Source organism: Kogia breviceps, chromosome 8, assembly GCF_026419965.1.
Source record: "Kogia breviceps isolate mKogBre1 chromosome 8, mKogBre1 haplotype 1, whole genome shotgun sequence".
NCBI classification, from domain to species: Eukaryota; Metazoa; Chordata; class Mammalia; order Artiodactyla; family Physeteridae; genus Kogia; species Kogia breviceps.
This window is the reverse complement of record NC_081317.1, coordinates 89,670,554-89,690,662: the sequence shown is the minus strand read 5'-3', so window position 1 is coordinate 89,690,662 and position 20,109 is coordinate 89,670,554. Positions and strand designations below refer to the sequence as shown.

The window sequence follows — 20,109 nt, the reverse complement described above, 5'->3', positions numbered from 1 at the left end:
TGCTGCGCTTGGGCTTTCTCTAGTTGCGGTGTGCAGGGGCTGCTCTTTGTTGCGGTGCACAGGCTTCTCATTGTGGTGGCTTCTCTTGTTGTGGAGCATGGGCTCTAAGTGTGAGGGCTTCAGTAGTTGTGGCGCACGGGCTCAGTAGTCGTGGCTCACGGGCTCAGTAGTCGTGGCTCACGGGCTCTAGAGCGCAGGCTCAGTAGTTGTGGTGCACGGGCTTAGTTGCTCCGTGGCATGTGGGATCTTCCTGGACCAGGGCTCAAACCCATGTCCCCTGCATTGACAGACAGACTCTTAACCACTGCACCACCAGGGAAGCGCCTCTTTCATCCTTTTAAACACTCTAAGGAGGTGGTGTTATTATCAGCCCCATTTTATAGATGAGGAAACTGAGGTGAAATCTTGCCCAAGATTACAAAACAACTCGTCAGGAGCAGAGCTGGGATTTGAATCCAGTAGTATGCTCCCAGAGCTGGTGCGCTTAACCGCTAGGCTCATCCTCTCAGTATCAGCAACAGCAATAATAACTTCTACCTTGTAGGATTGTTTTGATGATTAAATGAGACAAGGCGCATAAAGCACGTAGAAGAGTACCTGGCAGATAGAGCTCAGCAGAGCTCCAGCCATCATAGGTGAATTCAACTGCACAGTGGGGACATCCAGCAGTGGGTGGGTGAGCTTTCTGAGACTTTCCACCTTCGTGTAGAGTATGGCTTCCTTCTTCACTTACTGTCTTCCACATTTCGTTCTTCAAATGATTTATGGGGCACAAAGGAAGACAGGCGGCCCGAAAGGGCAGTAGGGAGTGGGCAGTGAGGGGCTTGAGCCAGGCACTCGCCTCACACACAGTCACCCAACCAGGGAGGAACTGTTGCCGAGCCTTCCTGCTTCCTTAAACAAGTGAGGAAAGGGAGGCTGGATCACTCGCCCAAGGTCACACAGCAGGTAGGAGTCAGGACTGGGATTTGGGCTCCGGGTGGGCTCATGTTTTTAGCTAATGGTGTGGTCTTTGCTGGGTTGGCAGTGGGGAGCCATTGCAGGTTCTGACAATGGCTTGAGGAGAGCAGAGCCACACTTTCAAAGACTGATCTGGCTGTGCTCTCGGGTGAGCTATGGAGCTATGGTGGCACTATTGAGTGTTTGCTCTGTGCTGGGCCCTGTGCTGGGGGCTTTACATGCATTTGTTAACTTAATCCACGCAACAACATGATGAGGCAGAGCTTCGTGTATAGATGAGACAACGGCCACAGAGAGGCTAAGCAACTTGCTCAAGATCACACAGCCAACAAGGGTGGACCCAGGGTCTGAATTGAGACTGCCAGGCTGTGGCCTTAGTCCCTAATTACCATGCCACACTGTGCCCTTTTACAAAGATTTAAGGTCCCCCAATCTGGAGAAGGTCACCTCAGGGGAACTCGTTGCTTTCTGTGTATTCATTTATTCATTCCACTTTCCATCTAGTAATCATCTAGTTTATGTATAAACCAATTCTTGGGAAGGAAGAGACTCCCAACCATTAGATTTGGGAAGTGTGTTCTGCATTAGCAGCCTGGGGTGGGTAAACATGATGAGAATATTGTTAGCCCTGAGTCAGGGAAGCGGGGGGACTGGGACACCTCCAAGTTTCAGTCCAGCCATGGGACTCCATGGTTCCGAGACATTGGGAGGCAAGAATACATTTTCAATATCCTCCAGCCAGCTTGGGTGGGTGCATACCATAACCAGGAGTGGAGGTGAGGAGGGTTTCCATCAGCAATCGAATCTCCTGGTGGTCTTTTCCATTGCCATGCACCATACAAGGGTTCTCTAAGGACCCATCCTGGACTGAGATGGACAATTGGGCTTTTCTCCATCTGCTACTTATGATTATATAGGTCCCAAGCCAACTTTCAAAACATTAGTTTGTCATATCAGTTTCTCAGATAAGAGATGCACATAATTATGCTGGAGAGACAGAAGTTCACCCTCCTCCAATGACAGCACCCAGGTTCATCTCCGTGAACCAGCATCCTTGAACCTCGACCGCTGCGGCGGCGAAGGCTCTGGAGGTCTGTAAGCAGGCAGCTTGCCCTCCGCCTAGCACCCCAGACTACTGAGGTTTGCGCTTCTTATGTCGGATTATATTGTTTTCCCATCTCCATCCTTGCTGCTCACCTGTCACTTCTCCTAACATCAGTTTGCCTTGCTCTATATGTCTCTCTCCCTCTTCTTATTTTGCTGTTTTCAATCTGCTGGCAGCTGGGAAACCAAGCCACTGAGCTCGTTGGAACTGTGTACAGATGAGGACTTGGCCTGCCAGGGCTGGTGCCCAGGGGGGCTCTAGGGACAGACTTTGTGCCCCCACCTTTTGGCTACTCACAGCCAGATTGTCAGGACTGAGGTTCCCTGATGGCACATTTCAGATGGGCGGGACATCGCTGCATTTTCTATCCCTGCAGGGCTGGGTGTTGGCGTGGGGGAGGCCTGGTGGGACCATAAACTGTGGCTGTGTGACTTGGCCAAGATGCTCCTGGCATCATGATGCTGTCCTTGAAAGCAAGGAGTTCCCGCCATGACAGCTCTGGCCCAGGAGCTGCTGAGGTGGGAGCAGGGGGGAGGTGGGGGAGTGTGCCCTTTGTGCATCCTAGATTCATTATTACCTCCCCTTCAAGACTGTCAGTGAGCCCCTTGGGGCACAGACAGTGTCTGATTCTTAAGAAAAAGTTAATTTTAAATCAGAAAGTTAATTTTGAATAAGAAGTAATACATGCATGTGGTTAAATATTTAAACCATACAGAAAAATATAAAATGAAAAATAGTTCTCCTTTCCCCAGTCTCAGCCCTCCCATCCCTCACCCCAAAGTTAACCGTGTCTTGTGTATACTTTCAGTAACATTTTTATGCATCTATCAGCAGGTAGATTTATCCACTTTTTACTGGCACAAATAAAATCACACTGTGCACAGTGATCTTCTACACTTTGCTTTATTCACCCAATAATGTATATTGGAGCTCCTTCCACAGTCCGCACACTCAAATCTGCCTCGTTGTTTTTCAGAAGTGTGCAATATTCCATCACAGGGGAGTATCATAATTTATTTAATCCAGCCATTATGATAGACACTTGGATTGTCTCCCTTCCTCCCTACCGTCCCTCCTTCCTTCCCATTAAATGTAAATCTTGGTGTACTTTTCTGTGTGTTTCAGTAGGTAAAGTCCTAGAAGTAGAATTGCAGGTCAAAAGGAGGTGTGTTTTGTTTTTTGCAATTCACCTATTGAAGAAGAATAATGAGGGGAGGGGCGTGGTAAAGGTATGGACTCTGGCATCAGTTGGCCTCAGTTTGCCTTCAAGTGCCACCATCTTATCTGCAAATTAGGGATTATAAAGGTTTATATCTCCCAGGGTGGCTGTGACACTTAAATGAGATCATATACACAAGCACTTCGAATGGTGCCTGACGCATGGTAAGAGCTGAATAAACAATCATTGTTATTGTTGTGGATATTATTATTATTATTATTACTCTTACTATCATCTCCAGGTCCTCTGGTGCTAGAACTCAGTAGGGATCAGATAATGCATGAATGAATGAGTGAGTGAAGATCTGAGCTAGCCCACAGTGGCCCTTGCTGTCCTCTTGCTGTAAATACTGGCTTCTGTCTCTCCCTGGAGCAGCACCTGTCCTGGCAGGGATACCCGGAACCATGAGCATGGCAGAGCCACTTGGCAGTCTTGCTCACTAGAACCCCGCCTTTGTTGGTTTATTACGTTGGATCAACAGTTGCTAGTTGAGGAAGATCACGTCATAAATGTACATAGAAATATTGACTGAGCCCCAGTATCTGCTCTAAAATGCCAGGCAGATGAAATTCAAACATTTTCTTGAAATTGAAACACAGTTGTTGGAGTCGGGAAGTTTCCCAGTGATTCCAGGGGAGTAGATGAGTTCGGTTGGAATGAAGGAATGGGGAGGCTTGAGGCTGCAAAGTAAACAGAGCCCTGATGAATGAATTCTCAGAATTGTCTTCCCTGCTGGACAAATCCAGATTAGATCTTTAGCCAGGGCAACTAGAGGAGGGCTAGTCAGAATTCGTTGAAAGTGGGGATTAAGTAATTTGGGGTAAAGAAATTGAGGGTTATTCTTTCTAAGTAAATAACACCACCTAAACTAATGGCTGATAAACCTGTCATTAGGAGCCAGCCAGGTCTGCTTTAATGACTGGATAGGCCCGTCTGCAATTAGCACGTCCATTGTGTGCAGCAATTGGGCTTCTCCCTCGTTGCCAGCCCCCCCCCCCCGCTAGGTGAAACACTCCCCCTGCACTCCCCAGCTCACACACCCTTTGCTTGTGGCAGGTCTGAACAAAGGGAGACTCCGGAGCAGCCCCTGTTCGAACTGTCACACATTTCAAACGCCAGCTGGAAAGAACGAGCCTGGTGGCATACGCACTTCGTGTACACACACGCCGGGGGTTTGTGCAGCAGGATTAATCCCCTTCCCAGATCCTGGGTGTTGGGTTGTTCCTCTCTCCCTCTCTTATGGTGGCAATTGTTTACTGTCACCTGCTTTGGTGTTGGTTGAAAATCTTCAACTCATCTCACTCAGGGTTTGTTGGCTTTTTCCTATAACTAGTGTCAAAGTATAATTTTTTAAAAATTAAGAACATAGTTCATGTATAAATATAGAATGAACACATGAAGATTTTACTCAACTCGTATTAATGAGCGAACCTATAAAAAGATAAAAGTCGTTCCAAGAACATTTGAGGAACAGGGTTTATATTGTCCATGGAGAAAGGCATTTTTTTAAAATGTTGGAATAAAATTGCTAGATTAGATACAAAATTGGTTAATGCCCTACAGGGCAATAAACCCAAACCTTTGGGGTTATCTTTTCTACTTGATAGAAATCTACACATTAATGTGTAACTTCCCTGTTTCTAGGCTCTAATCAAACCGTAAAGAACCATCAAACACAGGTATATTCTCTTAGAAGTATGATCCTTGGGTGTGCCCGTTAAATAATGCCCCGTGACATTGAAAGGCTATACTTCCCACCTTTATGACCTTTTCTTTTTAAGTTTTCATAATGTTTCTTAACGTGCAAAAGGCTTTCTCATGGTTCTGTGACTCTGGGGAAGTGTTTTCTGAGAAAATGTCGTAGAAGTAGAAGTGTCTGCAGTTCTTGTTAAATTATTGAACCAAGATAGAATCAGAAGCGTTGGCTTCGGAGCCCTCACTGAGTTCCTGCGCGATTCCAAGCTGTCCTTCATGGTGAGCCGAGCAGTTTGGTGGCCGGATGCCGGGGCTCTGGAAGAGCAGCCTTGACAGGCCATCCAGACAGACGGTAGGGCAGGGACAGGGCAGGGGGCTGAGGGGAGGTTGCCAGGAAACAGAGTGAAGGGAAGAACAGTCCGACCTGGCAGGTCGGGCCAGGGAGGAGAGGGCACCGAGGCAATGGAGAGTCAGGAGGGGCTTGGGGACTGACTGGGCTTGAGGGAGAACGGGTGTCTTGGAAGCTGGCGTGGCTGGGAGGCTGCGGCTGTCCCCCGTCCCCACCCCGAAACAAGGAAGATGGCAGGAGGTTAGGATGGCGCCAGGGAGCTGGCTGTGGTCGTGCCCCAGTTTCTCAGCAGTCGCCTCCTGCAGTGCTTTTCCTCCATCGCCTGGCCTGTTCTGCCCTGCACGGTGGTTACTCTTTCGTAGTTACCTGGACACCCAGGCAGGGCTCATGTCCTTAAAAGGCCTGACAGCTGGTGAAGCTGGTGGAGGTGATGGTGTGGGGAGGTTCAGACAGGATTTGAGAGCTTTGAGGATAGGAAAGGTTGAGAATTGGCCGTCTGAGGGCTAAACATGGGCTTCGGATAAGTTTTCTTTGGCCCTCAGTGTACATTTTAGAAACTGGATTTGAGTCAACATTCACGTAGACAGGCGATTCCCAAATGAAATGAAACCAGCTTCTTCTGAAAACTAGCCACAGCCGAGTAGGAGCTGCTTTTTCCGGGCCAGGTGCCTGGTCGCCCTTGTGGACATTTGGTGAGGGGGCCATGGCAGAAAAGTGCAGGTCGACAGACCCCCTCTACTGCCATAAGTTCCTTTCCTGAAGACAGAAACAAGACTGATGCTCACCCTCCTTTCACTAGGTTTTAATCCAGGGGCCCCAGGGTACATGATGCTTTAGGCAGGAGTGCTGAGGCTAGGTGGGAAGGAACTTCCATCTCTATAGTAGCTGGCCCTACCTCCATTTCCAACAACACAGGGGTAAAATGAGGCCTCTGACCTGTAGAATGTTGGAGCAGAAAAAACCCTCAGAGGCCATCTGTTCCCACTGCTTGAGTGTTCTGATGGGAAAACTAAGGCCCAGAGAGGTGGTAGAACTTACCTGAGGTCACACAGCAAGTCACCATTGCCCCGGCCTCGGGTGTGCAGGCTTCCTGGGCATTAAGAGTCCCCAGTGGATATGATCGCCAGTTTGGAAGGGACTTAGCCTTCCCCAGCGAGCTCCGCCATATTCCCTTAGAGCTTGGGCTTTGTGGGTGGAGACTCCCTCCTCTGGGCAGAACCTCCAACCCAGGGCTGCCAAGGCTGGCAGACCCTCTCTGGCCATTGAACCATCACCAGCATCCTGCTCCCATCTTGTTCACAATAATTCATGCCTTCTCAGTGGCTCGCTTTCTTCTTTCTCTCGCTCACACACACAGTCAGGCAGATAGAGGGGGAGTTTGGTTGGTGTCCTGCGGTATTCAAAATGAAGGGTTTGCACACTGTCAGGGTAATGAATTCTGTAAGGGTTTGAAGTGAGGGGATGGGAGGATCTCCATGTCATGTGTCTGGGAGTGACAACCCCCAGTGGTTAATTACTGCCACACGATGAGAATGGAGCTGGTAGCAAAATGAGATAAGTTCATTATGAGCTAAATTTGAAGTTAATTGGATTCAGATTTCCCCCCATTAGTGTACATAGAGAGAGCCTACCTAGAAATGGCCTGTATGAAAAAGAAAAAGTTGCATCCAAGCAAAAAAACAGATAAATCAGGCCTAGTTATCTTGTGGAGTTCATGATGAAGGGCTTTCTGAGATGTTGATGAGATGGGAACCAAAGTTTCTTTCAGACGGGAGAACCAATGTCTTTTGATTAATTTCTCCTTGGCAGATGTTTTCTGGACACCTACTGTGTGCCCAGCCAGTGCAGGGAAGGGAGGGATGTGAGCAGCTCTTGCTGTCTGGGGACCTCCAGTTTACGGGCAGGAAAAGGACAAGTGCCCAGTACACTGGGGGAGTGTGAGGAATCTGGTGCCAGAATGCCTAAATTTGGATATGGCTCCATTTCTTACTAGCTGTGAGACCTTGGGCAGGTACCTAACCTCTCTGTGTTTTAGTTCCACATCTGTAAAATGGGGATAATAGTAGGACTTACCTTACAGAGTTTCTGAGGATCTAATGGGTTAATATCTACAAAACACAGTGAACAGTGTTTGGAATGCTGCCTAGTGTTAGAACAGTGCCTGGCATATAGTAAGTGCTGCAAAAAAGTTAGCGATCAGGATTATCAGCTGTACGACCTTGGGCACATCAACTGCTTGAGGCCTTCATTTCCTCATCTGTAGAGTGGGGAAAATAATAGCACCCACGTTCTGGGGTTGTTGTGAGTGTTGACTGAGATAAGGCATGTGAAGTAATGGCCCAGGGCCTGGCTCAGAGGAACCTCTAAGGAAGTTGTTGCTCTGTTGGTTGACTAGTCACCAAAGTGGCCCAGATTCAAGGCAAGGGGACATAGACCCCTTCCCTCTATGAGAAGGTTAGCAAAGAAGACATGTTTTGGGGGCTTCCCTGGTGGCGCAGTGGTTGAGAATCCGTCTGCTGATGCAGGGGACACAGGTTCGTGCCCCGGTCCGGGAGGATCCCACATACCACGGAGCGGCTGGGCCCGTGATCCATGGCCATGGAGCCTGTGCTCCGCAACGGGAGAGGCCACAACAGTGAGAGGCCCACGTACCGCAAAAAAAAAAAAAAAAAAAAAAAAGAAGACATGTTTTGTGGGCATGTTTTAATACTGTCACAGCAAGCACCACATTGTTTTGCTCCCAATAAATACACTCTTTTTCCGATTACAAAAGGAAGACTGAAGCTCAGATGATTGTATTACTTGCCAAAGGTCACACAGCTGGGAAGTGGTGGTGCACCCAGACCTGTGTGATTCCAAATTCCACGCCCCCTGCCAGTCCCAGGAGTCCAGATTTGGCTCTGGAGGCAACTGGGGGCCTGTATGAAAGTTGAGCAGGTGGCTTCGTGCCCCCTGGAGCCTGACACCCTCTGCACTGGCTTGAGCGTCTCCTCCCTCGGGATGGGTCTGGCCTCCAGAGGCCACTTCCACCAGTGTCAGCTGTGGCTAAGCCAGCCCTGCGCCCTCTCCCCTTCACTCGTTTGTATTTTGAGCATTCCAAACTCACGCACCTCCAGGGCCAAGAGTCTACTTTTGTCCTTTCCCTACCATCGTCCCTCCGTGGTTTTCCAAAGTTAGTCATTTGGAACCTGAACTTGAAGTTCCCTAAGGGTTCTGACCTGGGATTGTGTGGAGGACAGCAACCTGCTGCAAAGGCGTGGGGAGACCAGGGTTCAGTTCCTGGCTTCCATCACCCATGCCAGGCGCAGCCCTCCGGCTCCTCGTTCTTTTGCACAGCTGCACTTACCCCAGTGTGTGTGCACACCACAGTTTATTCACCCGGTTCTCTAGGCTTGGGCCTTTAGATTGTTTCCAGTACTTTGTAGTTACAAATAGTGCTGCAGTGACTAACCCGTGTGTATGCATTTGGGTATTGCTGAAGGCGTATGTATGTTCAGGGTAAATCCCTAGAAGTGAGATTGCTTGTTGGAAGGGTAAACGCTTGTGCAGTTTTGTTAGATGTTGCCAAATCCCCCTCCACATGGGGTTGTACAATCTTGCATTTAATTTGCATTTCTAGTATTATGAGTAAACTGAACATCTTTTCAATTTGTTTGTCATTTTACATATATATATATTTTTGGGGGGAGTGAGTTTTATGTTCACAAATTTTGCCCATTTTTCTACAGGACTTTTGTTGTTTTCCCTTTGATTCCATGTGCTCTTGATATATCGGGATAGTAGCCGTTTATCTATGGTATATGCTGCAAATAATTTCTTCCAGTCCGCCATTTATCATTTGACTTTGCTTACTTTGTTTTTACCAGGCAAGAGGTTTGTGGTCTGTTTTATTAGGTAATCCAATTTATCAATCTTTTCTTTTATTGTATATTTTTTCCTTAAAGGTAATTTTATTTGGTTTCAGAAACAGTTAATATTATGTCCTTCCTACATTTTTGGTGTCAAATGACTTTTTCTTTTTCAAGATGATGGGATGATAGATAGCAGGAATAAAAAATAACAGTGCTATTGAGATATACTTCACATACCATACAATGCACCCATATGAGGTGTACAATTCAATGATTTTTAGTGCACTCACAAAGTCATGCAACCATCACCATGACCAATTTTAGAACATTGCATCCCCCGCAAAAAAAGACCTCATATCCATTAGCAGTTCCTCCCTTCCCCCTATTTTCCACCCCCAGACCAAGGCAACCACTAATCTACTTTTTGTCTCCATAGATTTGCCTATTCTGGACATTTTATATTAATAGAATCATATAATATGTAGTCTTTTGTGGCTGGCTTCTTTCACTTAGCATAATGATTTCAAGTTCATCCATGTTGTAGCATGTATCAGTACTCCATTCCTTTTTACTGCCAAATATTCCATTGTATGGATACACCATATTTTCTTTATCCATTCATCAGTTGATGGATATTCAAATTGTTTCCACTTTTTGCCTACTATGAATAATGCTGCTTTAAGCATACATGTAAATGTTTTGTGTGGATATATGTTTTTGTTTCTCTTGGAGTGAATTACTGGGTCACATGGTAACTCTATGTTTAACTTTTTGAGGAACTTCCAGACTTTTCTAAAGTGGCTGCACCATTTTATATTCCCACCAGCAGTGTATAAGGGTTCCAATTTTCCACATCTTTCCCAATGCTGTCAAAATCTGTCTTTTTGATTATAGCCATTCTAATGGGTATGAAGTGGTGTTTCATTATGGTTTTGATTTGCATTTCCCTGATAGTGAATTGGCATTTTTGTATATCTTCTTTATTTTTTTATTTTTTATTTTTTTAATTTTATTTATTTTTTTTGCGGTACGCGGGCCTCTCACTGTTGTGGCCTCTCCTGTTGCGGAGCACAGGCTCAGCGGCCATGGCTCACGGGCCCAGCCGCTCCGCAGCATGTGGGATATTCCCGGACCAGGGCACGAACCCGTGTCCCCTGCATCGTCAGGTGGACTCGCAACCACTGCACCACCAGGGAAACCCTGTATATCTTCTTTAGATGAATGTGTATTCAGATCCTTTGCCCATTTTTACACTAAGTTGTTTGTCTTTTTATTATCGAGCTGTAAGTGTTCTTTAATTTTAGCCAATGCCTTTTCCACAGCTTTGATATAATCTTATGGTTTTCCTCTTTTGATATATTAATATGAATTCCCAGTGAATGCTTTAATATTGAAGCACCCTGGCATACCTGGAATAAACCTTACTTGGTCATGGTGTACTATTGTCTCTATATGTTGCTTCATCAGTGAGATAGTAGGGGTTTTTTGCATGTATATTAATAAATTGTGAGACTAGCCATTAATTTTCATTTCTGTGCACCTTTGTTCAATTTTTAAATCAGGATCATTTTGCTAGCTTGGCAAAATGAAGATTTTCTTAGTTTTATGTATCCCGGATCAGCTTAATAATAGAAGTATGTGTTCCTTGAAGGTTTAAAAGAACTTGCCAAAAACAAATACAAACTTGCCCAAGAAGCTAAATGGGTGAGGCACCTTATTTTTAAAAATAATTTTAAACAATTTTTTCTATTTTTTCTAAGACGATTGGGCTGTTCATATTTTCTACCTCTTCTTGAGTTAGTTTTGCTAATTCATGTTTTCCTAGACTGTTGTGCCTTTTGACAAGATTTCCACATTTAATAGCATAGAGCATCCACGCATTTTCTTATGTTTTTAAAATAGCATCTCTTCCATATCTCTGGTTGCATCTTCCCCTCATTCCTTATCTTGATATTTGTGTCTTCTTTTTTGAATCTTGCCCTAGGTTTGTCTATCTTATTGGTCTTTTCAAAAAACAACTCTTGGTTGTATTTATTATTGTGTATATTTATTATTGTGTCTGCTTTTCTGGTTCCTAATTCATTGTTTTCTGCTTTTCTTTATCGATTCCTTCCTCCTCCTTTCCTTAGGTTCATTTTATTGCTCTTTTATCTAGCTTCCTGAGTTGAGTACTTTGGTGAGGCACTGCATTTCTGCTTTTGGGATCAGGGTTTTAAAGCATATGTAACAGTGGTAGAAACCGTTGAGGTTCAGATGTGACCAAAAGAACAGCCCCTGTTGAAGAAAGAACCAAATCCCAGGAGACAGGAGAGCTGGATTCCAGTCCCAGCCTTACCTCAAATCAGTAGAGTGTCGTGGGCAAGTCCCTTCCCTTCTCAGGAGCCTCTTATCCATCTCAGGCAGACAGGTGGGGTGTGGACCTTGTGGGGCTTGGCCCCAGGAGCCCCCTGCACCAGGCAGCCTCCTATCAGGATAATGCCTGCATCTTTCAGAAGGCAGATCTGGCTTCCTGCTGATGTGGTCCTGGCTCCCACCTCAACACATATAATCACAAAAACTGTGTAGTTGAATTTCCTTCTGCATGAAGGAGCCAGTAAACCATGGTGACACTGTGGCCTGAAGGCAGGGCTCAGCCTGCTGTCCCAGCTGAGAGTCAGGTGGACAGAGGCACAGCCAGGTACCTGTGCAAGGCAGTGGAGTGGACTGGCTAAACACATGGTCTTTGCCACTGGATTGCTTGGGTTCAGACCCTGGCCCTTACTGTGCACCTTGGACAAATTACTTGACCTTTCTCCATCTCATTATCCTATAAAGTGGGGAAAGTACTGGTACCTTACCTCATAGGGTTGTTGAGGGTTAAATGACTTAATGATTTAAAAGACTGAGAACAGGGCTTCCCTGGTGGCGCAGTGGTTGGGAGTCCACCTGCCGATGCAGGGGACACGGGTTCGTGCCCCGGTCCGGGAGGATCCCACATGCCGCGGAGCGGCTGGGCCCGTGAGCCATGGCCACTGAGCCTGCGCGTCCGGAGCCTGTGCTCCGCAATGGGAGAGGCCACAGCAGTGAGAGGCCCACGTACTACAAAAAAAAGAAAAAAAAAAAAGACTGAGAACAGAGCCTGGTGTTTCCAATTTCTATGTAAGCGTTTGTGGTTTGTTGTTGTCATCAGGGTGTTTGTGGCTTGAGTCTGGGGCCCGGGCCGAGTGGGTGCTCCACGGGTTGGTAGGGAAGCCGACCCATTAGAACAGCCCCAGCCTGCGCCCTCTCTACACGTTTCACAGTCTGGCCCCTGGCACCACGATCTTGCACCGAGTATTCTGACACTTGTGCTCACTCTGCTTCCTGAGACATCTTTTCAGTGGCCCTTGGGTCACCAAATCTCTGTAGCAAGTGTGGAGAAGATTGTGTGGGACCTGGGTGCTCCCCCAACAGGATGCTGCTTAAGATAGAGGTGGCTCCTGGGCTGATGTTAGGAAACATGGACAGACGTACCTGGGCCAGTTGCTCCCCTCTCCCTGCCGTGGGTCTCGGTTTTTCCATCTGCAAAATGGCACAGGAGTTGGTCAAGAAGAGCTCTGCGAGCCCTTGACCCCAGAGGGAGGGGAGTATTACGGCCTCCAGAGAGTTCCTGCTTCTCTAGCAGGGCCACGCCTTTCATTCACTTAAACGTTTGTAGGCCCCTGCCATTCCAGCCTTGGGGTACAAAGACTTGATCCTGGAGCTTAGATTCTGTGCAGAAAGGAGCTGCCATGGAGGAGGGCTGTGGTGGCTGTGTCAGAAGAGGGAGGGGATGTGGGGGGGCGGGGTGGGGGCAGGCCTCTTGAAATCACCATGTAGGTGTGGTCAGTTCTGTCAACCCCACTCTTCTGTCTGATCTCAGCTCTCATGGGGAGTCACGTGCAGTTTGGGGGGGCGATCAGGACTCTGGTAGGTAAACCTTGGGGCACCTGCTGCGCTGCAGCAACGCCACGTGTGAAGAGACATGATCCATGCTTGTCACAAGCCAGACGCCCAGTCCGAAGCCAGGGAAGTGCTGTGCAGAGGGAGGGGGCAGGGGGCCTGCTGTCGAGCAGCTGCCTTGTGCTCTGTAAGGGTCTGGAAGACAAGCAGAACCTGTGAGATGAGGCAGCCTCTGGGCGCTGGCTGGACAGTCTTTGAGTGACTGGCACGAGAAGGGCTGTTCTTTCATATGGGGGGCCATTTATAGGCTCACACCACACGCTGCCTTGGATTCTCTGGGGGGCATTGGTCAGAGATGGTCCCTCCTCTTGGGCCACCTGCTAGCGGTGCTGGAGCTCCAAGTCGTCTACCTGTGTCCTGCTGGCAGCATCCCCTGGGCCCTAGGGGAGGCTCCTGGGCGCCAGCCTGGCTCTGCGGGGTCAGGGGCTGGTCCCCCACACCGCTGGACCTCTTCTGGCCTTCCCGGTCCTCAGTGTCCACATCCAGAAGAGGTCAAGGTTCTGCCCTCTCTCCCTCCCTCATCCCAAGACCACGTGATGTCCCACCCATTTCCCAGGTTGGCTGACAGCAGGGGCAAACCTTTCTTTTAGGGGCAACTGCCAATTCCGCCCACCAGGGTAGGGTCTCGTCCTCAGAGCTCAGCAGGTAATCACTGAACAGTCCCATCTCCCAGGGTCTGGATTGTTGGTCTTGTGCGTGAGCCCCTTGGTACATACATGTGAACTGGCAATGTTTGAAGAGCTGTAGCCCCGCTCTTTTCCTGAGCGGCAAACCTCAGTGGCACTTCCCTTACAGAGTTCTACCACTTTGGGGTTTTCTTCCACACGGCCTGGAACCCAGACCACTTGGCTGCTGCATTCATTCACACATTTATTCATGAAGACCTACTATAGGTGCTAAGCCCTGTGGTGGAGGCAGGTGTTCTGGGTGCTGAACGAGGTGTTGCCCTGCCCTCAGGAGCTGACAGCCTGCAACGAGGTGGACATGTGCCCACTGGATGTCTGCCCCCAAGGGCTGAGGCCGTAACCTCCATGTCCCAGAGTATAGAACAGCAGTGTCTGGTGTCAGGAGGTGCTTCCTGCACCATCACTGAATGAATGACAAGCTCTAGGCCCAAAGAGGAAAAGTTCAGTGAGGACCAGATACGGGTCTGAGGCAGGCAGAGCCCCGCCCACTGTCGAGGAAGGGGAGGAGGGAGGCAGTTGAGCTGGTCTTTGAAGGCGGGTGGCGTTGGGACGTGTGCAGACAGCACAGCAGAAGAAAAGGTGTGGGATGGAGAAGTCCAAGCCCTGCTTGGGGAGTAGAGGGCAAGGAGAGCTGCTCAGAGCTCCAGTTTCCCAGGGATGTGGCAGAGCCATCCCTGCTTCCTGCTGAGTGGAGCCTGGGCGGCTGGAGGGGTGGGTAAGCGTGTGTGCATGTGTGCATGCACATGCACGTGAACTGGGGGCACATTGGTGTTAAGCATCCAGACGTGACAAATGTGCAGATGTCCAGGGAGCTGTGGACATGAGCAGCTGGCCGTGGAGATGCTCACCCTGTGATTTGTTGCTTTGATTCCTCAGGCCGCGACTTGGCGAGCACGACCCTCCCCGGGTACCCTCCGCATGTCCCCCCCGCCGGACAGGGCAGCTACTCAGCGCCGACACTGACAGGGATGGTGCCTGGTGAGTTTACACTGTCTGCGTCTCTGTAGCAGGCGACGTTCGGGGTTCCGAGGGGCATCCCCGCAAACAGCCCAGATGACCTCTCTGCTTCCGAGAAGTGGACCTGAATAAATGAGGCAGAGGTCTGCACTCTCGGCCTCTTTCTCTGCAGCTGGGTTGGCAGTGGGGCTGGGCCAGCCAGCGGCAGCACCTTGGGAGAACATCAGAGAAGGGGGGGGGGCCCTTGACTGTCGCTCAAAAACCCCTCACAGGCTACACAGGGAGCCTGAACACGGAGTGGGACGGGACCTGGCTGAAGGTCAGAGAGGGGCTGGGACGTGCCTAAGTCACCCATCAAGCAGGAGGCAGAGCCACGACTAGAAGCCATGACCCAGTGTGAACCACCCTTAGACCAGGCAGGAGGGCCCCTGCTCTGGAGCCTCCTCCACACTGCAGGGGCAGTGTCCCCCCACCCGTGGACTGGGGAGTGTGCAGGCCAAGGGGATGTGCCCATCTGGTGCCCATACCCCTCCTTCTAGCCCACCCAGGGGTCCTGCCCAAACAGCCCTAAGCCTCTTCCAGCCTCCTCCCCGCTCACGTCACAGACACATGCACCCCAGGGCCTGAGGACAGACTCTTCGTGGACAGTGTGGATAGAGCTTGGACGTGAAGGCTGGGTGTCCACACCTGTGTTCGAGGCCGGGGTGAGAATGAGTGGGCTGGACATGGGAAAGGAAGGCAGACCAGAGCTCAGGTGGGCTTTCCTCACGCAGCCAGAGCCCAGCACAGGTGCCAAGGAGTCCCAGAATTCTGAATTCGCTCCTGGCCTTCCAGGTTATTAGGAAGATGTATTTAACAAGGTAGGAGGACAGAGCATATTTCATTTAACGGCTTGTTAGCTTGATTTATGACTTTTAAATATGAGACATGTGGAAAATGGCCTCCGTGTGTACTCTTGCCCTGGGCCTTGCCAACGCTGGGGAGGCCTGCCGGGTTCACACCTGCAAAGCTTTTGCCTTTCCTGCCGCCAGGATGGGCCGTGGCAGAGCACAGGGAGACACCATGCTCAGGGCAACCGGAGGCGGTGGGACACAAGCCCTCCTGCCCCCTACTCCACCCCCACTCATCTCTCAGCCCTCAGCAAGTTAGGGCAGCCTTAGGAGATGGATCCTGCCTATCCGGTAACGGCCCCTCCCATCTGTGGGGCCCTTTGTCAAGTGCAGAGTGCTTGCCCAGGAGCCCTTTGGTGTTACAACCTTGTGAGGTGGGCGGGGTCCCGAGGGTCAGAAGGAGACTGAGACTCAGAGAAGTTAGGGAACTGCCCAAGGCTGCAGAGCTTGGTGGTGGGAGATCTTGAATCTGGGTCTTCTGCCCTCCAGTTCAGCACTCCTGTCCTCTGCCATCGTGTACATTCAGTCTGTCAGTGCACGCTTTCAGTGATAGCAGAGGGGGAGGCGGCAGCCCCGGGCCCTGTCCCGAGAGCACATTGGCAGGTGAAGCAGACGCCACCCGGCTGGCCCTGCTGGCTCCCTGCTGCCAACCCCAAAGAGGCCGAGTTCAGAGGAGCAGCTGAACTTTCCCAAGATTATCCAGACAGAGCCTGCCCTCCAGCCCCTGGGATTCTTCCAGCTCTAATTACCAGGCTCAGGATACAAACGGCTGGGGGCCTGGCAGAGCCCCCAGCGGGAACCGATGCCCATTAACAGTGGCAGCAGGAATCACAGGCCTGCACAAGGGTACAGTCTAACCAAACCTGCCGGCAGCAGCTGGACAGGGGCAGCCACGGGGCCAGCCGGGTGGTGTGTTCCCCTGGGACTCTGCAGAGAGGGAGGGCGCACAGTGAGGAAGGAAGACAAGCATTTTGGCAGGGGAGCCCCACGTCTCCCTCCTCCCCTTTTTCCTTCTCTCTCTGCTTTCTCTTCTCGTGCAGCTCAGCACTCATTCAGTGCCAGACCCGGCGTCAGGGCTGGGACTCCACGCTCAGCAGGCAGGTCCTCAGTTCCTGTTCCTCAATGTCCAAACCAGCCTCACATCTCTGGGACTCTGTCTCCAAAATGATTTCCAAACTCATTCTTGGAAGGCTTCATGGGGGCAGTGCTGGCCCGCATGCATGGTCTTTGCTGGAACTGTCCAGAATTGGCCCACGGCAGAGACGGCCCACGGCAGAGACGGCCCACCTTTCAGCAGAGCAGGTCCCGGGCCTGTCACTCAGGCATCACCATAGTCTGGCCTCAAACTTGCCTTTCTGGCCAACTCTCCCAGCCCGTCCCCCTCCCTGACCGCTTGCTGGTCCCCAGCAGACCTCTCAGACCTGTCAGCGTCCCTCCTTATTCTCTGTCTCTGGCTTAGACCACCTCCTGCCTCAGCCTGTTGGGATCCAGCTTCACCCTCCAGGGCTGAGCATAAGCATCACCACCCCTGACGCCTCTGGTGAAGCCCCGCCCTGGGGACAATGCTTTACATTTGTTTGTTATGCCACGTGGACCAATTAGCTTTGCCACCAGGAGGTGAGCTCACTGAGGCCAGGCCTCTGCCTTAGTCGTCCTCTGCACCCCTCATAGCCCATAACACGGAATAGGTACTTTTTTGTGAGTGTTGGCTGAGGGCGGGAGGGAGGGAAAATTAACATTGACCTGCATATGAGTTTCCTGTGGCTGCTTTAACAAATCAGCACAAACTCGGTGGCTTAAAGCAATAGAGAAATTTCTCTCACAGTCCTGGAGCCCAGAAGGCTGAAATCGGTATCACTGGGCCAAAATCAAGGTGTGGGCAGGGCTGTACTCGCTCTGGAGGCCCCAGGGAAAGACCCATTCCTTTCCTCTGCTACCTTCTTGAGGGTCCTGGTGTTCCTTGGCTTGTGGCTACATCATTCCAATCTGTAGCTCTCTGCCCCGTCTTCACATCACTTGTGTGTGTGTGTGTGTGTGTGTGTGTGTGTGTGTGTGTGTGTGTGTGTGTGTGTGTGTGTGTGTGTGTGTGTGTATCAAGTCTCCCTCAAGCTCTCTCTTGTAAGGATACATGTGACTGTATTTAGGGCCCACCCAGATAATGTGGGATTATCTTCCCATTTCAAGATCCTTGACTTAATCACATCTACAAGGACCCCTCCCCCCACTTTTTTTGGTCATATACGTAATGTGCCCTGGTTCTAGGGATTAGAATGTGGATATACCACAACCTGTTTCAGGGTTTCAACTTTGTAGTTGTTCAGATTTCTGATTCATAACCCCTGGGGCTTCTCGATCTGGGAGGCATTCATTCAATTGTGACCGCAGGCGTTACCATTTCTAGACCCCCAAGGGCACGTTGGCAGCGCTGAGCAAGGTTTTAGGAGAATCGTTTATCCTGCTTTTGTATCGCTGAGGCTGTTACACAGTGACGGTCTGTTTCGCTATATGGAACAGTCTTCCCTCCTCGCCTGGCAGTGAATCCCGAGGGAAACTGAAATCTTCTGAGCTGTTTTTCCTACCCTAGGTTTTGGGAAACATTTGGCTGCCCCCGCTTCCATTTAGAAAGGAGGCTTCCGTGGATAAGGTCTGCTTTTAGGACAAGTTGAGGAGGGATCATGTCCAGGGAACACTTGGGCAGTTGAACTTTGGGGCCTGGAAAAATAGTACATTTTTCCATACTGCCAGCTTGGTGGCTTGGACTCTTGTTTATTTCGAATTTGACTCCGCCATCAGGGGTTGTCCGCCCTTTCTGATTCCAGGGTGTTTTCACACCCGCAAAACAGGACTACTTGGTTTTCTCTAGCGTTGGTAGATTCAGTTCCTGTGGCTCTGCCAACCCCACGTAGCCCTTTGCTTCGTCGATTAAAGCAAGTGCGGTCCAGCACATCAGCTCAGAGTGGAGACAGTTTTCAGGTTTTATCTTCATCAAATGCCAAAAGTTTTGCACCAAAGATTCCATAGTGTCTTGAGCAGTATAAGTAGTTGATTCCCGTCTGAAGATATTTGCACAACCTAACGGATATTGACATGGCATTTGAAACTCTTAAAAATTCTAGGCTGGGGGAAAGAAAGGGGCGTTCACTGCCCTTTGGCTTCGGTGAGTCTAAGAAGCAAAGTAACCAACTGTCTTTGAGACGAACCTGGGCGCCCCCATGTATGCTTTACTGGACTCCTCTTTGGGGGCTTCAGGCCAGAGTGCCAGGACATCCTGTTGTGTTTGCCTTCCCTGGACTGCAGCAGACAAGCAGCTGTTGGATGGGAGGCCCTAGAAGGAGCCTGGCAGGCTCCTCTGCCCTGGGCGCCCTACTTACCGTGGATTGGTGCACATCACTTCTAGATGCCATTCAGTTAAATTGCTCGATCAACTGATGGCTTTCTTGAAGAAGTGGGAGGTGAGGGTGAGGGTGGAGCAGACCCCCGAGGCCAGTGAGGCCGTCCGGGCAGGCACAGGGCCCCGGATTCCAGCGGGAGGAATGACGGCACCTGCTCCCCTCACACGGGCAGTTTCCTCTGCTTAGCGCGCTCAGCCCCCTCTGCTGCTGCCGCCGCCGCATGGCCCAGCCTGCCTGGCTCCCTCTCACCCCTGCGGTTTCACCTCCTCAGAGGGACCTTCCCCATCACCAAATATGTGTTAGTTTCCCCTCGCTTCTGCGATGAGTTACCACAAGCTGGTGACTTAAAACAATGATAATTTCTCATCTTACGGTTCTGGAGGTCGGGAATCCAAAATGGGTCTCCCTGGACTGAAGCCCAGGTGTGCCTTCTGGAGGCCCCAGGCGAGAATTGTTTCCTTGCCTTTCCCAGCCTGTAGATACTCTGCATCCCTTGCTTTGGGGCCCCACGTTGGCCTGAGTCTTGATCGTGCCTCCATATTCCAGGTTTGCTCTCTCCTGGCCCCCTCTTCCCGTTAGAAAGACCCTTGTTGTTTTATTGGCCTCACCTGCCTAATCCAGGATACTCTCCATATCTTCAGGTCAGCTACTTAGCAACCTGAATTCCTCCTTTGCCATATAACCTGACACGGTCCTGGGTTCCAGGGATTAGGCCTTAGACATCTCTGGGGGATGGCAGTGTTACCCTGCCCACCACACCATCTGAACCAGAACCCCATCACACCCCTCTCAAAGCATCCTGTTCTTTAAATTTGTGATACTAAGCACAATGGAAGGGATTTAATTAGTGGTTTACTCCTTCCTCATCCAGTTTCCTCTCAGGTCTATACAGTACAGAAGGGTTATACAGCACACAGGGTTCTGTCTGTTTTGTTCGCCGCTGTGTCCCTGGTTCCTGGCAGAGTGCCTGGCCCATAGTAGCACTCAGGCAACAGTAGATGAGATACAAAAGGTGGTGGAGAGGGGTGGTGGTGGTGATGAGGGC

At 50.1% G+C, this 20,109-nt stretch overlaps 1 protein-coding gene across 1 annotated transcript in view; it reads left to right on the top strand.

The window, feature by feature from the left end:
* The window catches only part of PAX5 (paired box 5), a 182,811-nt gene that overhangs the window by 120,228 nt on the left and 42,474 nt on the right, over positions 1 to 20,109 (top strand). The window contains exon 8 of the mRNA XM_059073272.2: positions 14,702 to 14,803. Within this exon, the coding sequence (XP_058929255.1) occupies positions 14,702 to 14,803 (102 nt within the window). The remainder of the gene's footprint in view (positions 1 to 14,701; positions 14,804 to 20,109) is intronic.